This window comes from Chinchilla lanigera, unplaced genomic scaffold (assembly GCF_000276665.1).
Source record: "Chinchilla lanigera isolate Chin_1 unplaced genomic scaffold, ChiLan1.0 scaffold00096, whole genome shotgun sequence".
Taxonomy (NCBI): domain Eukaryota; kingdom Metazoa; phylum Chordata; class Mammalia; order Rodentia; family Chinchillidae; genus Chinchilla; species Chinchilla lanigera.
The window spans coordinates 1,182,299-1,206,179 of NW_004955497.1; the positions used below are offsets into that span (position 1 = coordinate 1,182,299).

The window sequence follows — 23,881 nt, forward strand, 5'->3', positions numbered from 1 at the left end:
CTTGATTCTTGGTTGAGTCTTTATATTTTGAACCTGCAGATATGGAAAGCTGACTGTATCTCAGAATATGCCTGACACCCACACAAAAGCACTAAATATAAAGGTGGGGAAGCAGAACGTGGGCATACAGGTGAATGTGCTCCCAGCTGGTACCCACTTCCCTCTCCTGGGCTGCCCTGCCTGGCTCGCCTAGGGCCTCTGCAGCGTCTTGGCTCCATGGCTGGTCCTCGCGGAACGCCCATGGCTCACAGGTGTGGGGAGCGGTGGGCCGCATGGGGGTGCCCCTGCGCCCAGCTAGGCCGGCCCCTGCCAGGGTCAGTGTGGAAGAGATGGAGTAGGCAGAGGCGGGGCACCCGAAGCACACAGGAACTGGACACAAGGAAACGCTGGAAGCAAGCAGAAGTGCCCGAGAGCCCCAGGGGTGATGAAGCAGCCCCAGGAGGAAGCAGAAAGGAAAGACAAGCCTCTTTCTGCGCCTTACATTGTATCCAGCCTACCAGGATTAGGGTGGTATCAATCCAGTCAGTGGACTGATCCAGCAGTCACCCACCCTTAATCCCAGCATTGCACCACAAATCAATCACACACTCTAGACTCAGCCACCTCCGAAAAACTCTCTGACCTTGTGAGGTTTGAGGGACATCCAGGCACAAACCATGCAAGTATTTTAGAAGGCGTCTCTTTAGTTCCTGTTCCGTGGCCCGCAGTGGCGCTGTGCTCTCCCAGGGACCACAGCCCCATGTGTGTTTGGGTCTCTTTTTGTTGTCTTCTGTGACCTTTGGAGAGGCAGGGGTCACACTTCTGGTGCATGGCGTTTTCAGCTGCTCAGCACATGCTGTGAGAATCCACGAGCCGCTATGCGTCAGACATACGTCAGCAGAGAGGACGCTCCCACATGTTCTGCATCAGTGATGCTGCTTCCAGCACCAGGAGAGCCGGAGGAAAGGCAGCTCCCTCCAGGTGAGGCTGGGACCCCGTCACCGGGACAGTGAGGCCCAGGGGCCCCACGGTGGCACCCGGTGCTGGGGCGCTGTGATGCGTGTGGCTGCACGAGAGGGAGGTGTGTGCAGTGCTGGTTCCCAGTGCCCTGGGAGCCAGTGATCACAAAGACCCCGTGTAAAAGCAGGCAGTGGAATATGATGGGTTGAATGGGTGTCTATTCTGTAGAACTTTGCAGCCCTTGATTTATGCAGGCATGGAGGCCCTCAAAGGTAGACAGTCATGGAGCAGCGTGGAACCAACTTTGGGAGGCACTGACCCGAATGGGAGGATTTCCGCTAGACAGCAGACCAAGGACCCAGAACAAAGTACCTGCCCATTATCCATCTTGGTGGTCACTCGAAGACAGGCAACAACAGCACCAGTACTGAGTGCTGCTGTTCCTAGGAAGAGCCGAAGAAAACGCGTCTTTATGGAATCAAAACCTTTTATTCAGGATAAGCATTAGTACAGTGAAGATCACTGTGTCCTAAATGCAGAGCCACAGAGTACTCAGACAGGGATCAGGAAATTGATTACAAATATAGTTTTGCTACTGATTAAAGTAACAGGAAGCTACAATCATCAACTGTAAAATGCAGCCTATGTAATCCTACAGAAAAGATTAAATCTTTAGATTATTTGCCCAAGTGGCAGGAAATCAAACCCAAGTGCGGCTATGACATCCAAACCCTGGGTGATGCCCCAGATGACGAGGAGACCCCGCCTCCACCCATTTCGGTGGTTAAACGGCGGGGAGGAAGGCTCTTGAATCTTCAGGTCGTGCACCCCTGGGCTGCTCTCTGCTAAGAGACACGAATCAAGTATTTCCAATTTTCCCAAACAGGACTTCAGCGTTGGAGTGAAGCAGTGCTACAGAACATCTACTGGGGCTGCACCTGGCTCTTCAGCTTGGCAAGTCTCATGAGGCAGTCGTCCCTCCACTGCCTTCTGGCAGCTAAGTGCTCTGGGTCATCCGGGACCTGCCTGCACATGTCCTGCAGAGGGAGAGGAAGGGAGGGGAAGCATTAGAGGAAACAGCCTGCTGGGAGTGTGCCTGTGGCTTCTACTCATGCCTACTGTCCCCACATTGCTTTTAAAGGCCAAAGAAACAGAAAAACCCCAATTACACGTACTTTCCAAACCTTAAGAGACCTGGGGGATAAGGTGAGCTTCCACTCACAGCTCACACAGCTTGTAAAGTCTGCTGATGACCTGGATGTGACTATGGTCAAAGTCAGGAAAAAGGAACCACCAAATGGAGGACCAAGACCCCCCCGCAGACAGAGTCCCACTGGCAGGTGGCAGAGGGGAGGGGGCAGTCGGAGCTCCTCACACTGAGTCCACGCACCTGGTTCACTTTCTCAACTGTTGCCCCAGAGAACTCTGGAACGGGTCCAAAACTCTTCAGGACTCGCTTCATCCCTTCGCTGTACCTGTCGCAGTAGTTCACCATACCTGAAAGGGCATGAGAAGGGGAATTCACTGTATCCTCGAGGACATCTACGATCCACACTGAGACTCCAATTCAGAGGGCCTTGCCCCCAGACGGTCACCTCTGTTCTTCTCCAGAGAGAGGGCAGGTGTGCTGCCTGCCGGCCTGGGGCGAGGACTTCCACTTAGGCACCACTCATTCTTTCCCTGACTCTGGGGCCCTGAAAAGTATCGTGCCCCTCGGCCTCCATTCCATCCGTGCATTTCACGGACACCTGGTCAGCCTGTGCTCACGCACTGCTGCTTTGGGCTACTAATCATGGTGGAGGTAATAATCATGGTGGGGAGTCCATCGTGGGTGAGGTTGCTTCTCTCATGGTAGCCAGAAAGCCAGGAGAGACAGGAAGGGCTGGGGTCCCAACCCCCTTCAAGGGCCACCCTTTCATGTTCTTCCACTAGGTCCTTTCTAAAGCTTTCGCCACCTTCCGATAACTGTAAGCTGCTGACCAAGGCCCCATCTAGATGCTTGGAAGACATTCAAATTCCAGGCCACACCAGGAGGAGGCGAGAAATAAGTGGACTATGTATGCCCACTTTTAGGGGAGGTGGCAGCACCCAGACCCTCTCAGGAGCCTTTGTGAGCGGAATGCCATGGGATTCAGCTCAAGCGCCACATTTACCTCGGGATTAATTTAGGATTCTTCATCTGTGTGGCCCCAGCAGAAGAGGATCTCCTAAACCTTCAGGGACCCAAAATGCACAGGCAGAAACCCTTCCTGTCCATCACATTAGTGGGGCAGCATCAGACTCCCTTGGGGCACGCCCACCGTGCGGCACCGGCCTGACACCCACAGGGAGGCCCGGCCCGGCTCCGCGCTCACCCAGGGTCTGAACTCACACTACAGGAACTCATGTGCTGTGAGAGATGGGGTTCACAGAACTTGGGAAATCAGATCAAAAAGGCCTGCAGGCTCAGAGCACCACTACCTAGTCCCTCCCTCCCGGGACCAAATTCCCAAACACAAGGGAGGATGTGGGCAGGGCCAGGGAGGCAGAATCACAGGGAAGGGCCTTCTCTCACCACACCCTACTCGATCAGTGTGGCTTCTTGTTCTGACAAATACATGGCAGCTTCACATAAATGATCCAAACCCACCAGGCAGCAATAAAAAAAAAAGCCAAGTGCCTGCATTTAGGAGTAACAACCGCTTCACCCAGAGGTAACTTCCAGGAGGCCGATTCCGAGAGGTCATCTCACCGAGAGAAGAGACCTCAGCAAAGCAGCACACCAGATAGCTCCAGCGTGCGCTCACTCTGACGCCTCCCTGCTGCACAGCGGGAAAAGTCTGGCTCTGTAGTCTGCAGTTCTTGCTCTTATACATGCAAATCTTTCGGGGAAAATTTCAAAACACACACACACATACAAAAAATTACAAACAAAAACTTGGAAGAACAACAAATTAAACAAGGCAAAACTCTATGACGATATCTATTGAGGATGTGATCTGCGCCAACCAGCTGGCTAACACCGGCGCGTTTCTCACACCAGCCTTGGGAGCGGCTACTGTTGTCATCTCCGTTTCACAGGGGAGCAAACTGAGGAGATAAAGTACTGGTCCAGGGTTATACAACTATAAGGGGAAAGGCTGGCACAGGGACCCGGCCGACTGGCTCCAGGGCCAGAAGAACAACGCCCAAAGCCGGTCCTCCATGGGTAATGTTTTTAAAAAGTGGCCCCAAATGCGGAGTAAGCACACTGCCCTCCTGTTTTGCAGGTACTGTTTTGTTAGATTAAAAACAAATCCTAAACTATTTGCACCGGTTGTAGATAAATGGCGGCTTCTAGGACTAAAGAGGCCTTCACACTGCCCGAGAGGCTTGCCGATGACAACGGTATCTGCAGAAACAAAAGCTCCCTGTCCCCTCCTGATATATTCTGGGCGACACTGCCCATTTCCACTGGTTCCCAGCCAGATCTTAGAACCGTAACTCTGGGCTCTGGAATGCTCTGAAGTTGAAAACGACATCCGTCCTCCATGATCATATTAAGGCAATTAGGTTTCCTTATCATATCGGCTTTGTTTGAAAAATTGTTATAGGCCTCCTTCCTGTCTGCCACCCCACTTGAGTCTAGAGTTTCTGTGTCACTGGCTTCTGTTTCTGTTTGTTTGAGACTCAAGGTTGTTCTCAGTTCTCTCCCTATCGATTTCGCATGATACCTCAGTTATCTTATTTTTCTCAAGAAAAAGAGAAAGAAAAATATGTAGTTATCAGGCAGTGTTTATACACTTTTCAAATGCTTAAATATCTTCACCGCTTATAAGATCTGGTTGAAAAAATCCAAGACTATATTAATGCTACTTTTTTAAAGTATTTTGCTTCACTTGCATGTGGGCACCCTGCCTCACACTGCTTCCTGCGGTCAGAGGACATCTTCCTGTAAAAGTGGGGACCAGTGGTGGGGAGCCCTCTCTCGGCCCGTCAGCTACCCTCAGCAACGCTCCACTTTAAGGAAGACTCACGCCAGCTGCTGGATTGCACAGCTGTGGCACGCACAGCCGCTCTACTCACGAAACCGTGCGTGTGCCTGCTGTGTGCAGGGTCACGTCCAGCGAGCTGCCCTGAGTTACTCATTGGCAAGTATTTCACGAACTGCCGTGGTGAAAATCCACTGAACTACTACCAGTGCCAAGGGATTAAGGGCTGAAGTCACAGATTCCCAGAGAGCCGCACCTGCCCTCCCACTGCATGGCGGGAGTCCTCGGAACACCTAACCGTGCTCAGCGCGCCCACTCCAACCCGGGCCCTCCCCACCGAGCTCCAGTTACTAGAAAGTTCTTTCTGCACGCACTGAGCCCGAGCGCGACTGCCTGCCTTCTCCAGTCTTTCATCTTCTTCGGTGTCCATGGTTAAAGGCAGACCGTGGAGCCACATACAACGTTCCCTTTTCCTTTCTGCCTACGTTTTACCAGTTAATGATGTCACCGTTCAAGTTATATACAGTAATTACGGAAATTTATGACAATGCAGAGAAGCAAATAGGTAAGTTACCTATCATGCCAATACTGAAAGACAGCCAAACATCTAGGTGGCATCTGTCAAGACTTGGATACACAGTGTTTTTGGTATACTTTGTTCTAATTTGGTTGTCTTTCATTTAGTCTGGTTTCATTGGCTGTTTTACAAATGACACCTTCTTCTGACATCATTGGAAATGGAGTTCTGCCCTGGTCCTCGTGCTATCTGTTAGTTACTTGGGAACCTGGGGCTTCGGAGCTCAGCTTGGGCCGAAGGTCCGGGCGGCCCGCCCCCCAGTCGGCGCCAGCTTCTGTGCCGTGGGAGCCCTGGCGCCGCAGCCTGGCAGCCTTCTGCAGGAGAGCCCTGCGGCTGGAGCACAGTGCACGTCAGGCCACTCCTGTTGAACAGCCCTCCAGCAGAGGGCTGTTTCCACACCTGTTCTCTTTTTCTCTCTTCTTGCCTCTAAATAATTTCATCACCTTCCCCAGGGAAACAGCACTTCCTCTTCCGCCATGCGGGGCAAGGCAAAAGAGCCCGTCACATCCTGTGTCCACACGGAGCCCGTGGGCCGCGCGCGCCAGGTGCATTTACCCCTCAGGGCCAGCGCTGTGTCCCGGGCTGCACCTGTGGGACTTCCCAGGACCGCCGACTGTCTCCTACAGATGCCGCCGTTTCTGCTAAGTAGTTAAAAACAAGGGGGCAAATTTCAGCTGTTCACAAAACCCAGAGAAGTACTCAGCAGCACACGTACCTTCCGCGTTGAGGTGCATGGTCTCCAGCGGCCCGATGAACGCGTACCGCATGCCCAGTCCATCAGACATGACGAGGTCCAGGTCACGGGCAGACACGACTCCTCCCTGTGGGGGAGGGGCAGCACCCAGATGAGCGCCCTGGAAGGTGATTTCTTACCTTCTCCGGGGCGGTACCCCCCAGTGCTGCCCAAGACATTCGCTACTGTAGTTTGACCAAATTTTGCAGAACCAAACAATTGTATATAAGGGCCCTGAACAGAGAATATTCTGTGAAATGGTCACATACCCGGCCGCCTTTCCCACACCGCACTCCATCTGCACCCTTGTCTCTCCGTCCCCGCCCCCAGCACGCGGCTAGCCAGAGCTTTGGAGGCCGGGAGGAAGGGCAAGGGAGGAGGACAGGTGGAGCAGCAGAGGACACGGGACAAGTCTTTCCGGTTATCGGTCTGGGAAGTGGGGAATATGAGCCATGCCATCGAGAACCGGAAGGTGCTCACAGCCTCACCTGTCTGCAGGTCTGGCCTTGTTCCACTGTTAACGAGTCCATAAGAAGTGCCTACTCTTGGACAGAAGGCAGCTGAAAACCACGGCTTTGTCTGGCAGGGTGGGGGCCTAGAATCTTCCCCACGGAACAAGGAAGCTGCTGTGTGCTTGGCTCGGCCTTCCAAGCCAGCGCCTGTGCTTCCCGGCTGCTCTCGGCCCTGCACACCGGCTTCGGGGGCAGCAGAGGCGACGCATAAGGAGGGAGGCTCGCCCTACCCGAGGGCCTCTCTCCTGGGGCCAGGGCGTGGACAGTCAGGAGGCTGGGCAGGGGCAGAAATACTCCCCCCGGGCCTGCAGCCTTACTTAGGACCCAGTTCTCCCCAGTGGTTTCTGCCTCAGGGAGCACTGTGGGGCTGCCGCTCACCACTGGCAGCTCGGTGGTCCTGTAGCCCCGGCCAGGGCCCTGAGGTCCCCTCCCCAGGGACACAGCCGCACCCCCAACATCTGGCTCCTAGGAAGGGCTCGGGCGAGGGCCACCAGACACAGGTCGGGTCAGGGCAGGTCCTCTGCCTCTCCCCATAGGCTGTCTAGCATCCTACTCTATAACCCTGAAAAGGGCGGCCCTCCAGCCCACAAAGCCGCCTGCCTTCCTGGAGGCCGGGCCCCGGAGAGCTGGAGCGCCCCCTGCTGTCCTGGCCTCCTGGGACTTCAGTAGCCACAGCTGCCAGGGAAAGGGAGAGAAGGGAGTCGTGAAACCTACCCCAGGGCTGAGGGACACACAGGTGCTCTCAGGGCTACGTGGGTGTCTGGACAGCCCCAGCGCATCCGAGGCAGCCTTGTGGTAAGGCAGGTTTAAGGATGCTTCTGAAAAACCAAGACGAAGGCCTACCAACGGCAAGTATGAGCCCTGTGTGACTGAGCAACTCTAAAGAACCACTTTCCGTCTCCCTGGGTGTGTGTGAGACACAAACACAAGAAGACATGCACAAGCCGCACAGCGCAGAGAGCGATTACACAGCAGACACGCGTCTTCCCTCCTGTGCCCTGCCGCTCCACCCCGGAGGCGAACCCTGACCTCTGCAGCAGTGACTCCTAGCTCTCGAAGCTGACCGTCTGTTTACACTCCTGAGCAGCAGAGCCTGCTTTCTGCCCACCTCTAATCTTCTGGTGGATGGAATCACAGGGTCATATGATTTGTTTCTGTTCCTCAATATCATGCTGTTAAGAGGAGCCAAGGGCTGGGCTGTAGCTCAGTGCTGGAGCCCTTGCCTAGCACGCATAAGACCCCGGGTTCCATCCCCAGCACAGACAGAAAGAAAGGGAGGGAGGGAGGGAGGGAGGCACATGGGAGCAGGGGGGGAGGAAAAGTGGGAAAGGGACAGCAGGAGGGAGGCGGAGTGAGCAAGACAGAGAGCACCTACGCTGTGTGTAGCTGCAGTGTGTCCATTCCTGTTCATGTATGAAGCCATGGCTTACTTAGTCATCCTTCTGCGCAGCAGCATCTCAACGGTTTCTAATGTGGGGCTCTAGTACCCACCGTGCAGAGAACATCCTAGCACACGGCTCTGGCCCCGCTGGAGCAGAGCCCGCAGGCCCATAGCTCTCGCCTTTTACTAGAACGTGCTGAGCTGCTGTGTCACACCAATGCCTCCAGCACCGTGTGCAGAAGAGTTCCACCACTCCGAGTCTTTTCCAACCTGGGTGGTGTAGTGTCCTCACTTCTGCTGACCAGGCAGGGCGCAATGGTGTCTCACTGGGGTTCCTACGTGTGTTCATTCGGACTGCTAGGGACAGCAAAATGATGTACTCAGGTCACTCAAATGCTGACAAGTGCTCCCTCGTTTCACCTCTAATACCAAAGCTGCAAGGAAGGGGCACCGCTGAGGAGGAAATAACCCACAGTAGGCCCACAGTAATGCTCAGAACCATCAAGAAACCAACTGGATGGGGAAGTGTCATCCCACCTGCCTTGCCCCGCTTGGCAAGCACCAGGGTGGGAGACTGGCTCTGCAGCGCTCTCCTGGATGCCAGCAGGCCTGGGCCCTGGGCTCCTGCACCCCATGGCTCACAGTGTGGAGAGAGGAGGCCAGGCAGGCTCTGCAGGCTCTCCCTCAGCACTGGCTTCCAGACCAGCATTCCTCAAAGCCCCGTGTTTTCCTTTTAGCTTTCAAGCTGTGAGGGAGGTGAATATGGAAGCCACCCTATATTCGCAGTGCTATTTGGCTTGGCTTGGCTTAGTACTTTTAGAGCTGATTTTAAAGGGATTTCAAAATACACAAGAGGTGAGCCACTCAGAGTAGTTAAGTGTTGTTTGTTTTGCTGGGAGAGTGAACCCAGGGTCTCACACATGTGAGGCAAGCACTCTCCCGCCCAGCAACACCCCAGGCCAGAGAGCAGTTCTGATTCACACCATCTGCACTTACTGCACCGACCAGAGCTTGAGAGGGACAATCCCTAGATGTTCTCCTCTCCTTCCTACTTTGTCTAGGGGAGGGCTCGCCACAATTTATCAGTCACTATTCCCCAGGGAACAAACTGGAAAAGAAAAGAATGTTCTCAGGTTCTTGCTTCCTCACTCTTTTCTGCCCAATTTTGGATTTGTAAAGTAGATTTCTCAAAGCTTCTGCTTTCACCAAGAAGCTCAATCTAGTGCAAGAAAATGATCACAGGTAGTGCAGTTCCATTCAGTTCCCTGCTGACTAAAATTTCACAGGGCAGGGGCGGATGCTGGAATTCTCCTGCTGCACTTAGCACTGAACTAAAGGTTTCACATTTAGGATGTGCTAAGCTCAGTTTTACTCCTGGGCACAATTTAGCCCAGAGCTTTGTGACTTCTCTGACCTGAAATTATCATAATAATTACAATAAATAACCGTGTACAGAATAGACAGAAACGATGCTAATGCTGAAACACTGAACTGACAAATGATTCCTGGAAAATGGACGTTTGAGGAACGCAACCTGAGCCTAGGCTGGTTTGAACATTTATCAGAACAGCTATCAGCACCCTCTCCATTTTGTGGTAAAATTCTCAAGTCGCAGGTACAAAAGAAAAACCCCAAGCGGTTAAAAGATTCCCCAAAACTCCTACAGAGCAATGAACACTAAGATCACTGTTAGTTCAAAGCCTGGCTTTGTACGATGTCCTGAGAAATGACGGGGCAAGGAGGGCCCGGGGGAGTGGTAAGGAATCCCCGCCACTGCAAACCTCGCTTCTGCTTTCTTTCGTTAAAACCTGGGACTCACCGCCTCAGCTGACGCGCGTGCGCAGCCCGGAGGACATGCTTGGCACCCGCTGCACTGAGAATAAACGCCCAGGCTGTGGGCCATGAGACAATCATCCATGAAATGAGGAGAAAACTCAAGATACTAAACAAGGGACTCAATTCCAGGGTCAGTAGGACATACACACACTTACTCACATTTGCACAAACACATAAATCTATCTATCTATCTACCTATCCATCCATCCATGCATCTGTTCCCCAGCATGTGGGGAGTGGTTCCAGGACACCCCCTCCCCACATAAGTGCTCAAGTCCCTTTAAGTAAAATGACACAGTATTTGCACAGAACCCACGTACATCCGCCTGTAAACTTTAAATCATCTCTAGGTGACTTATGATGTCTACTTTAGTGTAAATCTGTGTACATGGTGGGGATCCCATAACTGTCTAGGAGTAATGACAAGAAAAGAAGTCCATACGTGTTCAGTACTGATGCCGTTTTTCTGCATATTTTCAGTCCACAGTTGGTTGAATCCCTTGATGTACAGCCCCTAGATATAAACAGCCCACTGTGTGTGTGAGTGTGTGTGAGTGTGTGTGTGGATTCATTTGAAGGAATTGGCTGATGTGACTGTGGGGCTGGTGAGGCTGAAATCCATAGGACAGACCTCAGAAAGGCAGGGGCTAACCTTGCTGTCCGCAGGTAGAATTTTTCTTCCTCAAGGGAGCATCAGTTTTGCTTTTTGGTCTTTCAGTGGCTTGGTTGTGGCTCACCCAGATTGCAGAGCGTGATCTCCTTTAAAGTTAACTGGCCCCAAACACTGCCACAGCCACGTCCAGACAGCACCTGATCGAAGAGCTGCGTGCCCTGCCTGGCCCAATGCATCCTCAGGGGAAGAGAAGCTCAAAGCATGGTTCTCACTCTCAGGGGTCTTTGACTCTGTACTTCTGTTTGTGGGGAACAGCAGAAGGGCAGACACAGCTAACGGTTAGGGAGGAGCAGAAGATTAATATGGTGAGTGCTGTGGTGCCCGAACGTGGCCTCTCGGAGACGCAGGAGCAGGGAAGGCAGCGAGGGCTGTGCACGGTGGCGGGGCCCATTTAGGGTTGAAGATGAATCCCCAGTGGCTGCTGCCTCCACCCATCACCAGCTTCACAGACTTCTCTTCCCTCTGCTGGTCACCCATGCTGCCTTAAATTCTCCTTTCATGTATTTTGCATGCCCCCATTCTAAACTGCTTGTCTCATGTTGCTTCGGGCCTCTTCCCATGTCTAATGCCTTTTCCCCACTCATTCCCAGCTCTGGCCTTGCGTTTTATTCCATTTTACGTTTCCTCACACTGGTCCTGAATCTCAGGTGTGTGTAAGTCCCCCCACCCCACCCACAGCACAGTCTTGCTCCCTGGGAACACGGATGAGATTCCAAGACCCTCCCGCTCCCCTCAACCAGAGATGCCAGGTGAAAGGGCTATTGTCGTCACTGAGGAGCAACAGAAAAAGTCAGAAGGGATCAATCTCAGGGAAGTTTCAGACGGAGAAATGCACAGCGAGACAGAGGGGCCTCTGCCATCTTTGGTCACCTGAGGGGAGCAGGAAGGACTCTCGGGGCTTCTTTGTATGGCTCCAGTCACAGGCCAGGAGCAGGGACTACAGGCAGAGGGCCCCCTCCACCTCTGTGGGGAGCAAGAATAGAACAGACTACACTTCAGTGATTTCTGCCTGCAGAAATGTTCAAAGACCAGCTGGGTGAAAACAGTTCTAGCACAGAAAGAAGTCACGCATGAGCCAGGGGCACCAGACTGTCTCTCCTAGACACATCCACGCCTGCAGCCTTCGTGCAGGGTCCAGGGAGGAACAAAGTTCCAGGTCTGGGGTGTAAGTTGAGAATCAGCGCTGTGGCTCAGGAGGTTCTTATGAGGAAGAAGCCGGGCCTGTGAGTGAGCTCCCTCACCGACACACACTTCTGCCCTCTGTCCCCTTGGCCACGCCTTGCTTCTCTTCTCTGCGACAGGAACTGCCTCCCAAGGAGGGGCGAGAAAGCCCGGGCCCAACCACCCCCACCGAGGCCACCTTCCAGGACATGGCGAGGCGAACAGATCTCAATAAGAAAATAAGAGCGAAGTGCTGCCCTCCTGCTTCTCACAGGCGTGCGGTCGGGTTTGTGAGTGGCCTGGCCTCTGGCCAATACCTAGGAGTTTTCTTGGAAGCAGGACTGACATTCTTGCAGAATGACTTGGGCGATTTTGCTAGCTCTGTGAGAGCCGGTTAAACACCACATTTTACTGATGCAACAGGACACTGAATCATGCTCATAAAACACCTGTCCCATCAAGAGCCCGCTGAGGGTGCCAGAAGCTGGAGCTCAGGGGAAGAAGATGAGAAACATGAGGTGGACGCTGCTGGCCAGGCTGCTGGGAAACGGCCCACACGCCCCACGCTCGCAGGCGGCAGGAGAGTCTGGTCTCACCCTGTGGGAGACCATTTGGCCACATCTACCGAATCATAAAGACGCTGCTCTCTGACAGGGCACGCCCATTCCAGGAGATGAGTCTGAACGCAACCTGGGGAAGAGCTTCTGCGGGCAGAGAGGTCACCGAGCACTGTTCCGCCACGGCAGAAAACCGGAAGTCACCTCAACACAGCGCCAATAGATGGGCCCTTTCAAAGCCAACTGTCACAAAGCCATCCACAGTGGACGAGAACTTGAGCAAACTGTTCGTAACAGAGACTGGACAAGAACACAGAAGGAAAGCAACTTGATCTGGGGTGGGGCAAACACATGTGGTATTTCCTCTTTGAATTTTCTTTAAAGTTTTAAAGTAGCAACAAGTCAAAAAATGAAAGAGAAAGACATGAAAGACTTTTTCCAATAAGAGGAGTGTCCCAGAGCTCTTTGGGCCCAGTGATAATTCTCTGGTGTCTTTTCTTAGTACACAGTGCGTGTAACAGTGTCCTAAGGACTCAATGAAGGAAAACTAGAGTATCCTAGAGCCTGAAAGGGGAGGATGTGACTTTCAAGACAAAGATAATAACCAAAAGAATACACCCTTCCTATGAATGTAAGCTTACTACCTTGCATGAGGGCAGTGATGCAGGCTGGGGAACCTTTATCCAAAACACTGGGAATCAAGTGTCCTAGAGTGTTTTGGAATGTGGAATATCTGCAGAGACTTTATGGTTGAGCACCCTTAATCTAACAACCTGAAATCTAAAACTTTTTAGATTCCAAGAGGGTGCTCAAAAAGTTTCAGATTTTAGGGCTGAGGTGCATCCCAGTGGTAGGGACACTTGTCTAGCATGCGCAAGGTTCTGGGCTCTGTCCCCCACACAGAAAACACAGCTTCAGGATTTTTATAGGTGTTGCACTGAATCTAATCTCTTTGGATAGGACGGACCAATTTTCCATTCCCTAAACATGGTTTTTTTCCATTTATGTCTTCAATTTCTTTCATCAATGTTTTATAGTATCAGTGTGCAGATCTTTCTGATTAAATTTATTCTTAAATATTTTATTTTTTACAACTATTTTGCTTATAGGATTTAAAAAATTTCATTTTTGGATAGTTAGTTGTTGGCACATGTAAACGTTACTATTTTGAATGCTGCTTTTGCATACTGAATTTCCAACTTTGTCATTTGTGAACTGCAACTTTATCAGTTCTGTTGGTTTCAGGGGTCTTTAGGGTTTTCTACATGTAAGATCATGTCAGCAACAGAGGAAATTTAACTTTTTCCCTTCCCATTTAGACACCTTTTATTTCTGTCTTTTGCATCATCTCTGGCAAGCACGATGCCGTAGAGCAGGAGCAGGAGTGGGCGTCTCTGTGGTGCCCCGGGTCTCAGGGGAAAGGCTCTCAGCTTCGAGCCGCTGCACGATGGCAGAGCCGGGAAGTCAGCTGCGGACCTGTCAGACAGGGTCTGGGCTGTGTTGTGGAGCATCCTCCTATGCCTAATTTGTTGAGTGCTTTAATCGTGGAAGGATGCAGAATTCTGTCAAATGCTATTCCTGAATCTACTGTGTGTGGTTCTGTCCTTCATCTTATGATTGTGCTGCCTCCTATTTATAGACTGGCGTGTGTGCAACCATCTTTGCCTTTCCGGGAGAAATCCCACTTGGGCACATGGATGACCTTTCAATGTGCCGCTGCTAGTATTCAGCATGTTAGTGATCCACTGAGATCCTCAGGAGCACGTGGGCTGTGAACCGTCTCTGCCCAATGCAGACTCTCTTCATGGGGTGAAAGAGCAAGAAGGGTCAAACACAAGAAAACTCTGTGGCTTCCTCCGGCGGCGCCTGTGCTGCCACAGACACGCTGACCCCCAACTCCGACCCCCAACTCCGGGAGCTGAGGAAGCCAGAGGCTGAGGGCATGAGACAGGCAGAAGGTAATTAAGCCAGGCTCACAGCCTCATCACCGCAAGGCCTGGGTGACGCTCTCGGGAGAGGGAATAAGTAATTCAAAAGTGGCAGGGACAAAGTCCTGGGAGGCCTGGGCCTGGGTGAGAGGAAGGGCAGCTCTGGGCACGCTGCAGGTGGGAGGCCAGCAGCCGCCGGGTACGCTGCGCAGCGCTGGGACCCACACGCAGGTGCAGAGATGAGGAGGAAAGAGCACCGGGCAGACAGGAGGAGGAGGAGCCACGCCTGAGCCCCCACGGCAGAGCGACTCCTGCCGAGAGCTGTGAGGAGGGCCAGGCAGGAATGAGGGACCCGCGCCCCTGGGGAGGTGAGGCTCATGCAGCGCCACGCAGGCCCACTTAGACACTTTTTTGCAGTACTGGAAATTGAACCAGGGCCTTCATGCCAGGCCACACCCCCAGCCTTTTCCCGTTTTTCATTCTGAGGCAAGATCTTGATAAGTCTCTAAGTTGCCCAGGCTGAGCTCAACTTGCAATGCTCTTGCCTCAGCCTCCCAGAGGGCTGGGGTAATAAGCCTGCACCACTGGCCCGTTTTCACTTAGATACTTTATCATTTCTTTAAAAAAAAGTGGGGGGGCTGGGGATATAGCTCAGTGGCATAGGCACCTGCCTGGCAAGCATAAGGTTCTGAGTTTGATTCCCGGTACAAAAAAAAAAAAAAAAAGAGAGCATAAAAAGAAAAAAAACTTAACCTTTTCAGGCTAAACTGAAACACACATAAAAAGCAGAGATCCCCCAGCCGAGGGTGCGGCACAGCAGGCCAGGGCTCAGGCCGGTCCCACCCCCGGACTCCCTTGTGCCCCAGCCTGTTGCTCGGCTTGACTCCTCTTGCCAGCTACCCCGCTGCGCGCTGCCACCGCCTGAGCTGCACCGCTTTCCTCAAGCGTCACCTTTCCCCCCGACATGGTGCTGGTGAGGCACAGCCCGAAGCTCCCTAGCATTTCCGTGCTCTCCCCACAGGAAGTGTCCACTGCAGCCCTGCATTCCAGGGCCTGGAGGCGGCCGCCAGGAACGAGCTTCCTCTCGCCTTGCCTCTGTGGCCCCCATCCCCAAAGGCTGTTGTCACTTTTTCACTCCAAAGCCTGTGAAACTAGAGACAGAGCTGAGTCTTCCCTGCTGGTCTATGCTCCATCCCAGGGAAACAGGCTGGTTTTCAGGAAAAGCCATCAGTGAAATGATGTCCACAGAGAACAGGCCATGCAGGCTACTTCCTGATAGCTCCCGGTTCAGAACACGGTGTGGGGAAGGAAACCCTCACCTAGGGATGAAAGCAGAAAACTGGGCCTATAGCCACAGTGATTTATAAAAGGAGAGCAGAGTCAAAGGACCGTCTACCTCCCAGTGAACACAGTACATGTGAGAGAAATGTAAGAGGTACTCACAGGGGTACATTTAAAACTTTTAGGCCATCTTGCCAACTAAAATATGTTCACTTCCTGAGCCGCGTTGGTGTCATCTCCCAGCCCGCACAGTTTTTTAATCAACATTTTAATGAAGCACAGTCTTTCATGACATGCAGGAGACTCATCCGTCCAGGTGACAGCAAGTGCCAGGAGCCCAGGCACAGGTGCCTCCACCTCTCCTATCTGCACGCAGGACAGGACCAGCCCCAACCCCAGCCCCAGCCACAACCCCAGCCACCGGCCACACACAGCCACTGGCCACAGCCAGCCCACAGCTAGGAGGTGCTTTCCTGACTGCTGCTCCTCCAGAGATCTGCTCTGTCCACATGGAGAGAGGCCCACGACCCTGACGGGAAAACCTGATCGCAATCTGCATCCCTGTTCAGGAAGCTCCCGGGCTGGCTGACTGGGAGATCAGTGTGGCTGATGCTGAGGGTGTGACTGCCACAGGCAGAGTGCTGCCTCCACGCAGCTCTAGGTGGAAGGGGTCCAGCCAGCCAGCTTACGATTTCGAAAAGCAATTCTCAGCCTCCAGACACCTACATTTACCTATACTTTGTTTGTTCTCCTACGTTTGTGCTTTAGAGAAAAGTGAATTACATTTTTTTATTAAGAAGTCAACTTTCACATTTCTTTTGAGATCACCAGAAGTACTGTCTTAAACAAGGCCTGGATATCACAGGGACATCTGACAGTGTGAGTCTCTACCTCAGGAGGAGCTGGGGTGCACGACACGTGGGTCTCTTATGAACGAGAGTCCAGGACGACAGACACACAGATGCTGGCAGAAAGACCAATATCAAAGGAGGTGAATGAAATATACTGTAGCTCATTGAAACAAACACTCCATCAACTAGAAGCTAAGAGCTTCCATTAAGGAAGAAAAAATTACAGTTCAACTAAGAGACCTCTGTCAATTATAATATGTGGGTTGATTTGGAGATGTTAAAATGCACCCACCAGAAGAACTTATCTTAAAACAGTGGAAACTAATACATCAAGACTCTGAGGTCAGGCCTCAGGGGAGACCCAGGCTTGCTGCGCACTGGGGTCTCCCAGCTTGTCACTGCAGGGTTTCTGACCCTGCAGGTCTGAGGCAGGCCCCGGAAGGCTGCATTCCTAACCAGCGCCCGGGGACACCGCAGCACTTCAGCGCAGAGTTGCTGGGATGGCCACTGCACATAAGAAGACGACAGGCTCCAAAAGTAACGACATCATGAACCGTGCTGGACAGACAAGCCCTCGGCACACAGACCCCACCTTCGGCTTCCTAGTAAGAAACAGGCCCATTATCTTCTCCATATCGTGAAGGTGGCACCGTAACCCAGTGGGGCAGGCACGGGCATGAACCATCTACCAGGATGTGGTAGACCAAGCCACCTCCTTTTCAGGAGGCTTCTCTTGTTTGTTTTGTTTGAGACAAGGTCTTTCTAGCCCAGGCTGGCCTTGAATTCACCACTGTCCTGCCTCAGCCTCCCCAGTGCTGGGATCACAAACATGCACCACAACACTGGGCTTGGGAGATTTCTTAATGTGTCCTGCCTGGTGTTAAGGCCTGACTGATTTGAAAACGTCTGAAAAGTATCGAAATGGAAAGAAAGTGACTGAGGTGACGGATAGGGAGGTGACTCTCCCCGGTCAGCTCTGCCGCCTCCTGGTTCCTGCAGCACCCTCAAGTCACCGATGTTCAACAAAAGTGGTGCAATTTACCACAGGAAGCTTTGTCTGTGAACAGACTACATGGTCTCTGAGGTGCCCTTCACTGGAACAGCTCCTCCTGACAGCTGGCATTCATGACTGAAATGAAGCTCAGGGACAAAGTTCCGCAATCCCAAGGAGTCCCATCCTGATGCTGCAGACCACATTCTCCCAGGTCGACAGGCCAGGAACCTATGTCTGCAACTCAGTGCCTCCGGGGTCCAGGGAACGCCTCTCCACAGTGTCGTCTCTGGTGCGCTGGTTAACTTCAACTACAAGCCCTTCAATCAGCAAGTGCGTGGAAAGGTTTTACTGCGATATTCCCCCATCTAGATGAAAGACAGTACTTGCCAGAGAGGAAATAAATGTCTCTTGTCCCTCCCGAGTTTTCATTAAACTGGACTCAGATCACAGGAAGGAAGACTGAGAATGACACCGACTGGGCAGGCTTTGTCACAACCTATTCTCCATCTCCTGGGCCTGCTCAACTTCTGAAGAAAATTGTTTACAAGTTACTGTCTGTTTCTCAGGCCACTCCTTCCCCTCTAAAAATAATTTTCTAGCCCTCAAAAATGGCCTATATTTTCCCATCTCTCTCTCCCATTGAGAGAAGGGTATATAGACATCTGCACCTAGTGGAGTGTTGGGCATTCTCGGTCCTATGGAAACCCTCATGCACGTTAATAATGTATGCCTTATTTGTGTTAATCTGTCAGTTTATTTCAGCAAACCTATCCGGGGCAAAAGGGAAGCTTTCTCTTTGCCCCCACAGAACCCTCTTAGGAGTTTATGTCCCTCAGATGGATGGACAAAAGCTGAGGTAAGCAATTTCTAAAGCTCATCACCAAAACATGCCAAAAGGCTGAGAATTTGCTAATGGCTCCCTGCCTGGGTCGTCACCTACTCTGCCCCAACTGGATAAGAATGCATGAGCAACAAACTCAACTGTTGCTCAGCCAGAGTTTTTCATCACAGTACAACTTCCCATGAACTTAAAATCACATTCCCAGCCAGCAGGATGTCGTCACCCAGTGACTTGGCCTCTGGCAGGGAAGTAAGTGTTACTAGACTACAGCCAGCCATGTTCCTGTGGCACTGCCCAGTCCACAGAGATGATCTGCCCCAAATCTGACACCAAATTGGAAGAGGAGGGAGTGCAGCAGGCACCTGTGAGATGATGCAGCAGACCCCAGCACCTTTGTCCCCGTGGTACTGCCTGCTTATTCTGCTCCAGAAGGTCTGTGGTGCTTACAGGGCTGTGTAGAAATTGTCAAGGAATGAGCAGCAGCAAGACTGCATGCCAGGGCCTGGAGCACCCAGAGACAAGACAAGACAGAGTTTCTTATTCCCGGCACCACCTCTTTCTGACCTAGGTCTGATGACACCCTAGTGAACCCCATAGTGGGGCAGAGTAGAAGGGTGGTTGCTAGGGGAGTAGGATGCCTTAGTTACTACTCTCTCCTGACTGAGAGAAAATACCCAACACCCAAACTTAAAGGGAGGGAAGGTTTATTTAGCTCATGGTTTGTGAAGGTTTCAGTCCCTAATTGGCTGGCTCCAAGGCAGGGTGGAATGGCAAAGGGCAACAGTTCATGGTGGGCAGAACGTAGCAAAGCAAGCAAGAGATGACCAATTCTTTCTACCTGTTATATCTTATCGAGGCTACTTAGGCAGTAGCACTCACACCCTAGGTAGCACTCACCTAGTGCCTTTGATGTAGTATCAAAGCACTGCACCATATCAATTCCAGCATCACACACTCTAGACCCAGCCATCTCTGAAAAAGTCCCACCTATGACTTCATGAGGCTTTAGGGGGACATCTAAACATAAGCCATAACATTCTGCCCCAGGCCTCCCAAAGATTCATGCATATCCATTTATGCAAAATGCATTTAGTCCATCTCCAAGAGTAGCCAAAGTCCTGACAGCTTCAATACTGCTGAAAAGTCCAAATCCAAAGTCTCCCCTGAGATTTTAGTCAAACTGTTAGATGTAAGCCCTTGTACAAATGAAAAGGAAGTTAAATACTTCCAACATTCAATGGTACAAGATTGACATTTCCATTCCAAAAGGTACAAACAGGAAGATATCAAGGAATAGGGACAAAGCAAGATCAAAATCCAGCACAGCAAACTTTAAACCCCACAGTTCTACTTCCAGCATCCCCAGCAATCTGTGGCAAGTTGTGAACTCCAAAGGGTTTGAGTGGCTCCACTCCTACAGCACTGCTGGTGGTTGTAGCTCCCACAGCCTCTTTCTTGAGCCAGGTCCGCTCCTCCCTGTTTTCCTCAGATGATCCAGGTTCCTGGCTTCTCCAAACTTCCAGTGTCTCCCCTGCATCTTTGGCTTCACACATTGCCCTCTCAGGGGCACACTGCCTGGCCTCCCAGGCCTTCTTTCAAAATCTGGGTGGAAGCCTTCCTGACTCCACAACACTTGCACTCTGCATGCACCTAAAACCAGCACCACAGAGATGATGCCAAGGTCTGCTGCCAGTTGGAGCATTAGCCAGGTTTCCCTCTCTCTTGGATATAGGAGTCCAGTGCCTATGAACCAAATCCCAAGGAACAACTTCCCTAGGCCACCACCATTCTGGAACATGGTGCTCTGGGGCTCTCTTCTCAAAGCAAAGTACTTTCACTTTTCCAATTTTGAGGCTGCAAAGAGTGGAGTCCTTCTGCTTCTTGTGATGCCCTCAGGCCATCTTTTCTGTTGTCTTCTTCCAAAATATATGCTTTTTTCTTGTGAGTCTTTTCAGAGACCAATCTCTCCTCTGTTCCATCTTTGCATGCTGCAAAGATTCAGGAGCTTCCTTTCTGGCCAAACTCATATTTTGAATCATCCTGCTAGGCTCTTTGCTCTTGATTCTAAAGCCCCTAACAGTAGGCATGCCATCACCTCAACATTAGACTGTCTTGAAATTTCTTTTGCAAGATTAATTAGTCCACTGCTCTGAATCTTAATCTCAGGCAAAGTCTCTGGATATGAACAAAATGCAGACAAATTTTCTGTCAAGGCATAACACACATTGTCTGGAGTCCAGCAGCCAGTGCTGTCCTTCTTCCTAGCAGAAACCTCCCAAGCTTGGTCTTTACCAGCAGGATTTCTATCAGCCTTCTGGTTTTCTGAGCTCCCATACAGAACAGCCTAAGGCATTCCAGCTCTACTTTTTCAGCTGGTATCTCTGAACCTTTCAAACCTTTCCCACAAGCCATTCCCAAAGTCTTCTGAACCACATGGTCAGGTATAGTCACAGCAATGACCCCACTTTTGGTACCAAATTCTGTCTTAGTTACTTCTCTTTCATTGCTGAGACAAAATACCTGACACCCAAAGTTAGAGGGGAGGTTTATTTAGCTCACAGTTTGTGGAGGTTTCAGTCCCTAGTTGGCTGGCTCCAAGGCAGGATGGAATGGAAAAGGAGAAGAAGTTCATGGCAAGCAGAAGGTAGCAAAGCAAGCAAGAGATGACTGCAGCTCTTTCTATCCCTTATATCTTATCCAGGCTACTTAGGGTAGGCAGCATTCACACCCTTAATCCTAGTCCCCTTATCCTAGTATTGCACCATGAATTAATCCCAATGTCACACACTCTAGATCCAGACACCTCTCAAAAAGCCCCAACTATGACCACCTGAGGATTTAAGTGGGGGGACATCTAGACACAGCCATAACAGACAGACATGGTCAAAGGGCATGAAGTTTCAGTTAGACAGGAAAAGTACATTTTCAAGACCTACTGTATAGCACAGTGACCATGGTTAATAATAATGTGTATCAGAACTGCTAAAAGAATAGATTTTAAATGTTCTCATTCCAAAAAGATGTGTGTGATGTGATGGGTATGCAAGTCAGCTTGACATCATCATCCCCAAATAGTGTACACCATAAATATACATAATCATTATTGGCTGATTTAAAACAAATACTTAAATTTTAAAACAAAGGACACAATGACCAACAGGGATTTAGCCTTCACAAAGCTGGCCCAACGCCATCATCCAGTGCGTAATTCCCGAAGCAATGATGAGTGCGTGCAACAGCGTGCTCTGCTCCTTCACATCAGCATCAAGACTCCACCACCCCGTGGAAACTCGAGCCCTGCTCCCTCGGGGCCCACTGCCCATCTTACCCAGCCACACCCCAATCTGGGTCCGACCCCGAGAAAGGCACAGATGGATTTGATCTGCTTTATCTAACTGTGGATTTAACATTCCTAACCAAAGAATGAGTCAAGCAGAAAAGGCCTTGCCCACTTCCAATGTGTTGTGTGAATCCAGAGAACATGGAGACAGAGCACCCACGGGGAATGCTGGGGGCAACCCCCACCCGGAAGCTCATTCACTCTGTTGTAGTCCAGGCTCAAGTGTCAGCTGCTTCTGGTCACAGGTGGAACCCAGCCCTGGCCTCACTTGCAGGAAGCTCTGCAGGGCCTGCAGCTCTCCTGAACTTAAAATGTGTACTGGTCTTTAGTCTGACTGTAAAACTATTTCCAGTTCTATTGTTTTTGACATTAAAGTTGCTCTATAAGGTTGGTTGTCATTGTTTTTGTAGTAGGGGATCAAACCCAGCAGCACACTAACACTGAGCTACCTCACCAGCTCTCTTAGAATTCTTTAGTTTGAGAAAGGGCCTTGACAGTTTGCCTAAGCTGGCCATGAACGTGCAATCCTCTTGTCTCAGCCTCTCCAGTTGCTATGTTTATAGGTGTGCAACACCATGCCTGGAGCTCTTAACAGTTCTGAGGTAAACTTGGAACACCCCAAATCTCAGCTCAAATTCAACTGTCAAAATGCCCCAAAAAGCAAATTCAAGTCTGACTGGCTCAGAAGTTGTGAGTCAGAGGAGTGTCACTTAATCCTCACTCAGACATGGCTCAGCACACGTATGCACATTCACAGCAGGGGAGGGAGAGCTTGGAGCGGTCTGCTACCCTTTGCTGACTTGCAGTATCTGAACAGCAAACAGACCACAAGCAGCATGGACTTTCTTACAAAAAACTCATGCAACAGTCAAGGGTACCTAAGCTATCCCATCGAATGGGTACAGTGCTGAGCACTTGCTGCCTTCTAATTGGGGGTGCTTTCTGTCTGCCACAGGGATTGCCATGAAAAGCAAGGTGTTCTGCAGCTGCATGCAGCATGCCAGTAGTGTCCTTGGCCCTCCCATGTTGACTTGAGTTCCAGGGGGCCGACCCAGGGGCTGCTCTGAGCAGAGATGGTAAAAGGAGGCGCAAAAGCGGATGTCCCAGCCCCTTCCCTATCCTGCTCTGCGCGCTGCAACCTGAGCTTGATGTCACCAGGAGCTCTGTTCCCGCCCCAGCTCCCACCCGACCTGCACGGAAACACCTCGCCTCCTAGACCAGTCTTAGCCCTCACTGTCTGCAGGTCCCTCTTGTTTTTGTACACTGTCCTCTAGACTTCCTATAAGGAAATCTGCGCGTTCCCATCTCACACTCTTCATCTTCCCATTTCTCTTGGCCTCTTCTCGAATTGGCATCAGTTTACCCTGCTGGATTTTAGCGATCAGCTCCTTATGGGGACCGTCATCCTGAAAGCCCGCGGTGAGGCATTCCGCCAGCCGATTAACACACCTGCCCTCAGTCTGCCGTGCACCTGGGAAACAGGGTAATCCAAAGAAGGGCACACACTCAAGCCACCAGGAACTTCAGATCGGCAAATCTAACCTTTCCGGCCTGTCCCTTCCAACAACAAGAAGACACCAAAATGCTGCTATGTTTATAGGTGTGCAACACCATGCCTGGAGCTCTTAACAGTTCTGAGGTAAACTTGGAACACCCCAAATCTCAGCTCAAATTCAACTGTCAAAATGCCCCAAAAAGCAAATTCAAGTCTGACTGGCTCAGGAGTTGTGAGTCCCAACTGCAGCCGGCTCCGCTGAGCTGTCAGTGTGCGTGTGCGTGCGCCTCCCACCCAGGTCTCTTACACCAGCCTCCAAATTCTTCCTGGTGTTGGCCCACATCTTCTAAAGTGGAGAAAGCACGTCTCAACTTGAGCACTAATCAGCTTATAAGTAAAAGTTCCAACTGCCCCCCATGTTTTACTGAACTACTGAATGACTCTTGTGACCCATCAAATTGTTGTCTTATTCCAGACAGGTGAAAATATTCTAAGTAGCTCCCAAAGGGGCTATTTAAAGTTCAGTGCTAACACCCTAACCCTGACTGGGACGAGAAAATGTTCTGCACGTTGTAGGAAGTTAAAACTGCCAGTGTAACAGTGGAAATCCCAGTGCCACATCTTGCAGGTGTGGAAGAGCAAGTGGATTTGAGCAATGAGTTGCGGCATTAGCCTCTCTGAGCCAGCCACACAGGGCGGGCAGGCTGGATGATGAATCCAACAGCAGGAAGGAGTGAGTGTCACGTACATCAGGCACATCTGTTGGGGTCTGGAGGAACTGTTGGGCAGCTGCAGTACAGTACACACAAGACAGGCACGGCTGGCTTCCTGC

The 23,881-nt window shown here is 51.3% G+C and overlaps 1 protein-coding gene across 1 annotated transcript in view; it reads right to left on the reverse strand.

Moving 5' to 3' along the window:
* Positions 1–1,408: 1,408 nt before the first annotated feature.
* Positions 1,409–23,881, reverse strand: part of Cryl1 (crystallin, lambda 1) — a gene marked incomplete at its 5' end in the record, with an annotated part of 133,014 nt that continues 110,541 nt past the window's right edge. The window contains 3 exon segments of the mRNA XM_013505481.1: positions 1,409–1,976; positions 2,330–2,436; positions 6,182–6,287. Of these exon segments, the coding sequence (XP_013360935.1) occupies positions 1,863–1,976; positions 2,330–2,436; positions 6,182–6,287 (327 nt within the window).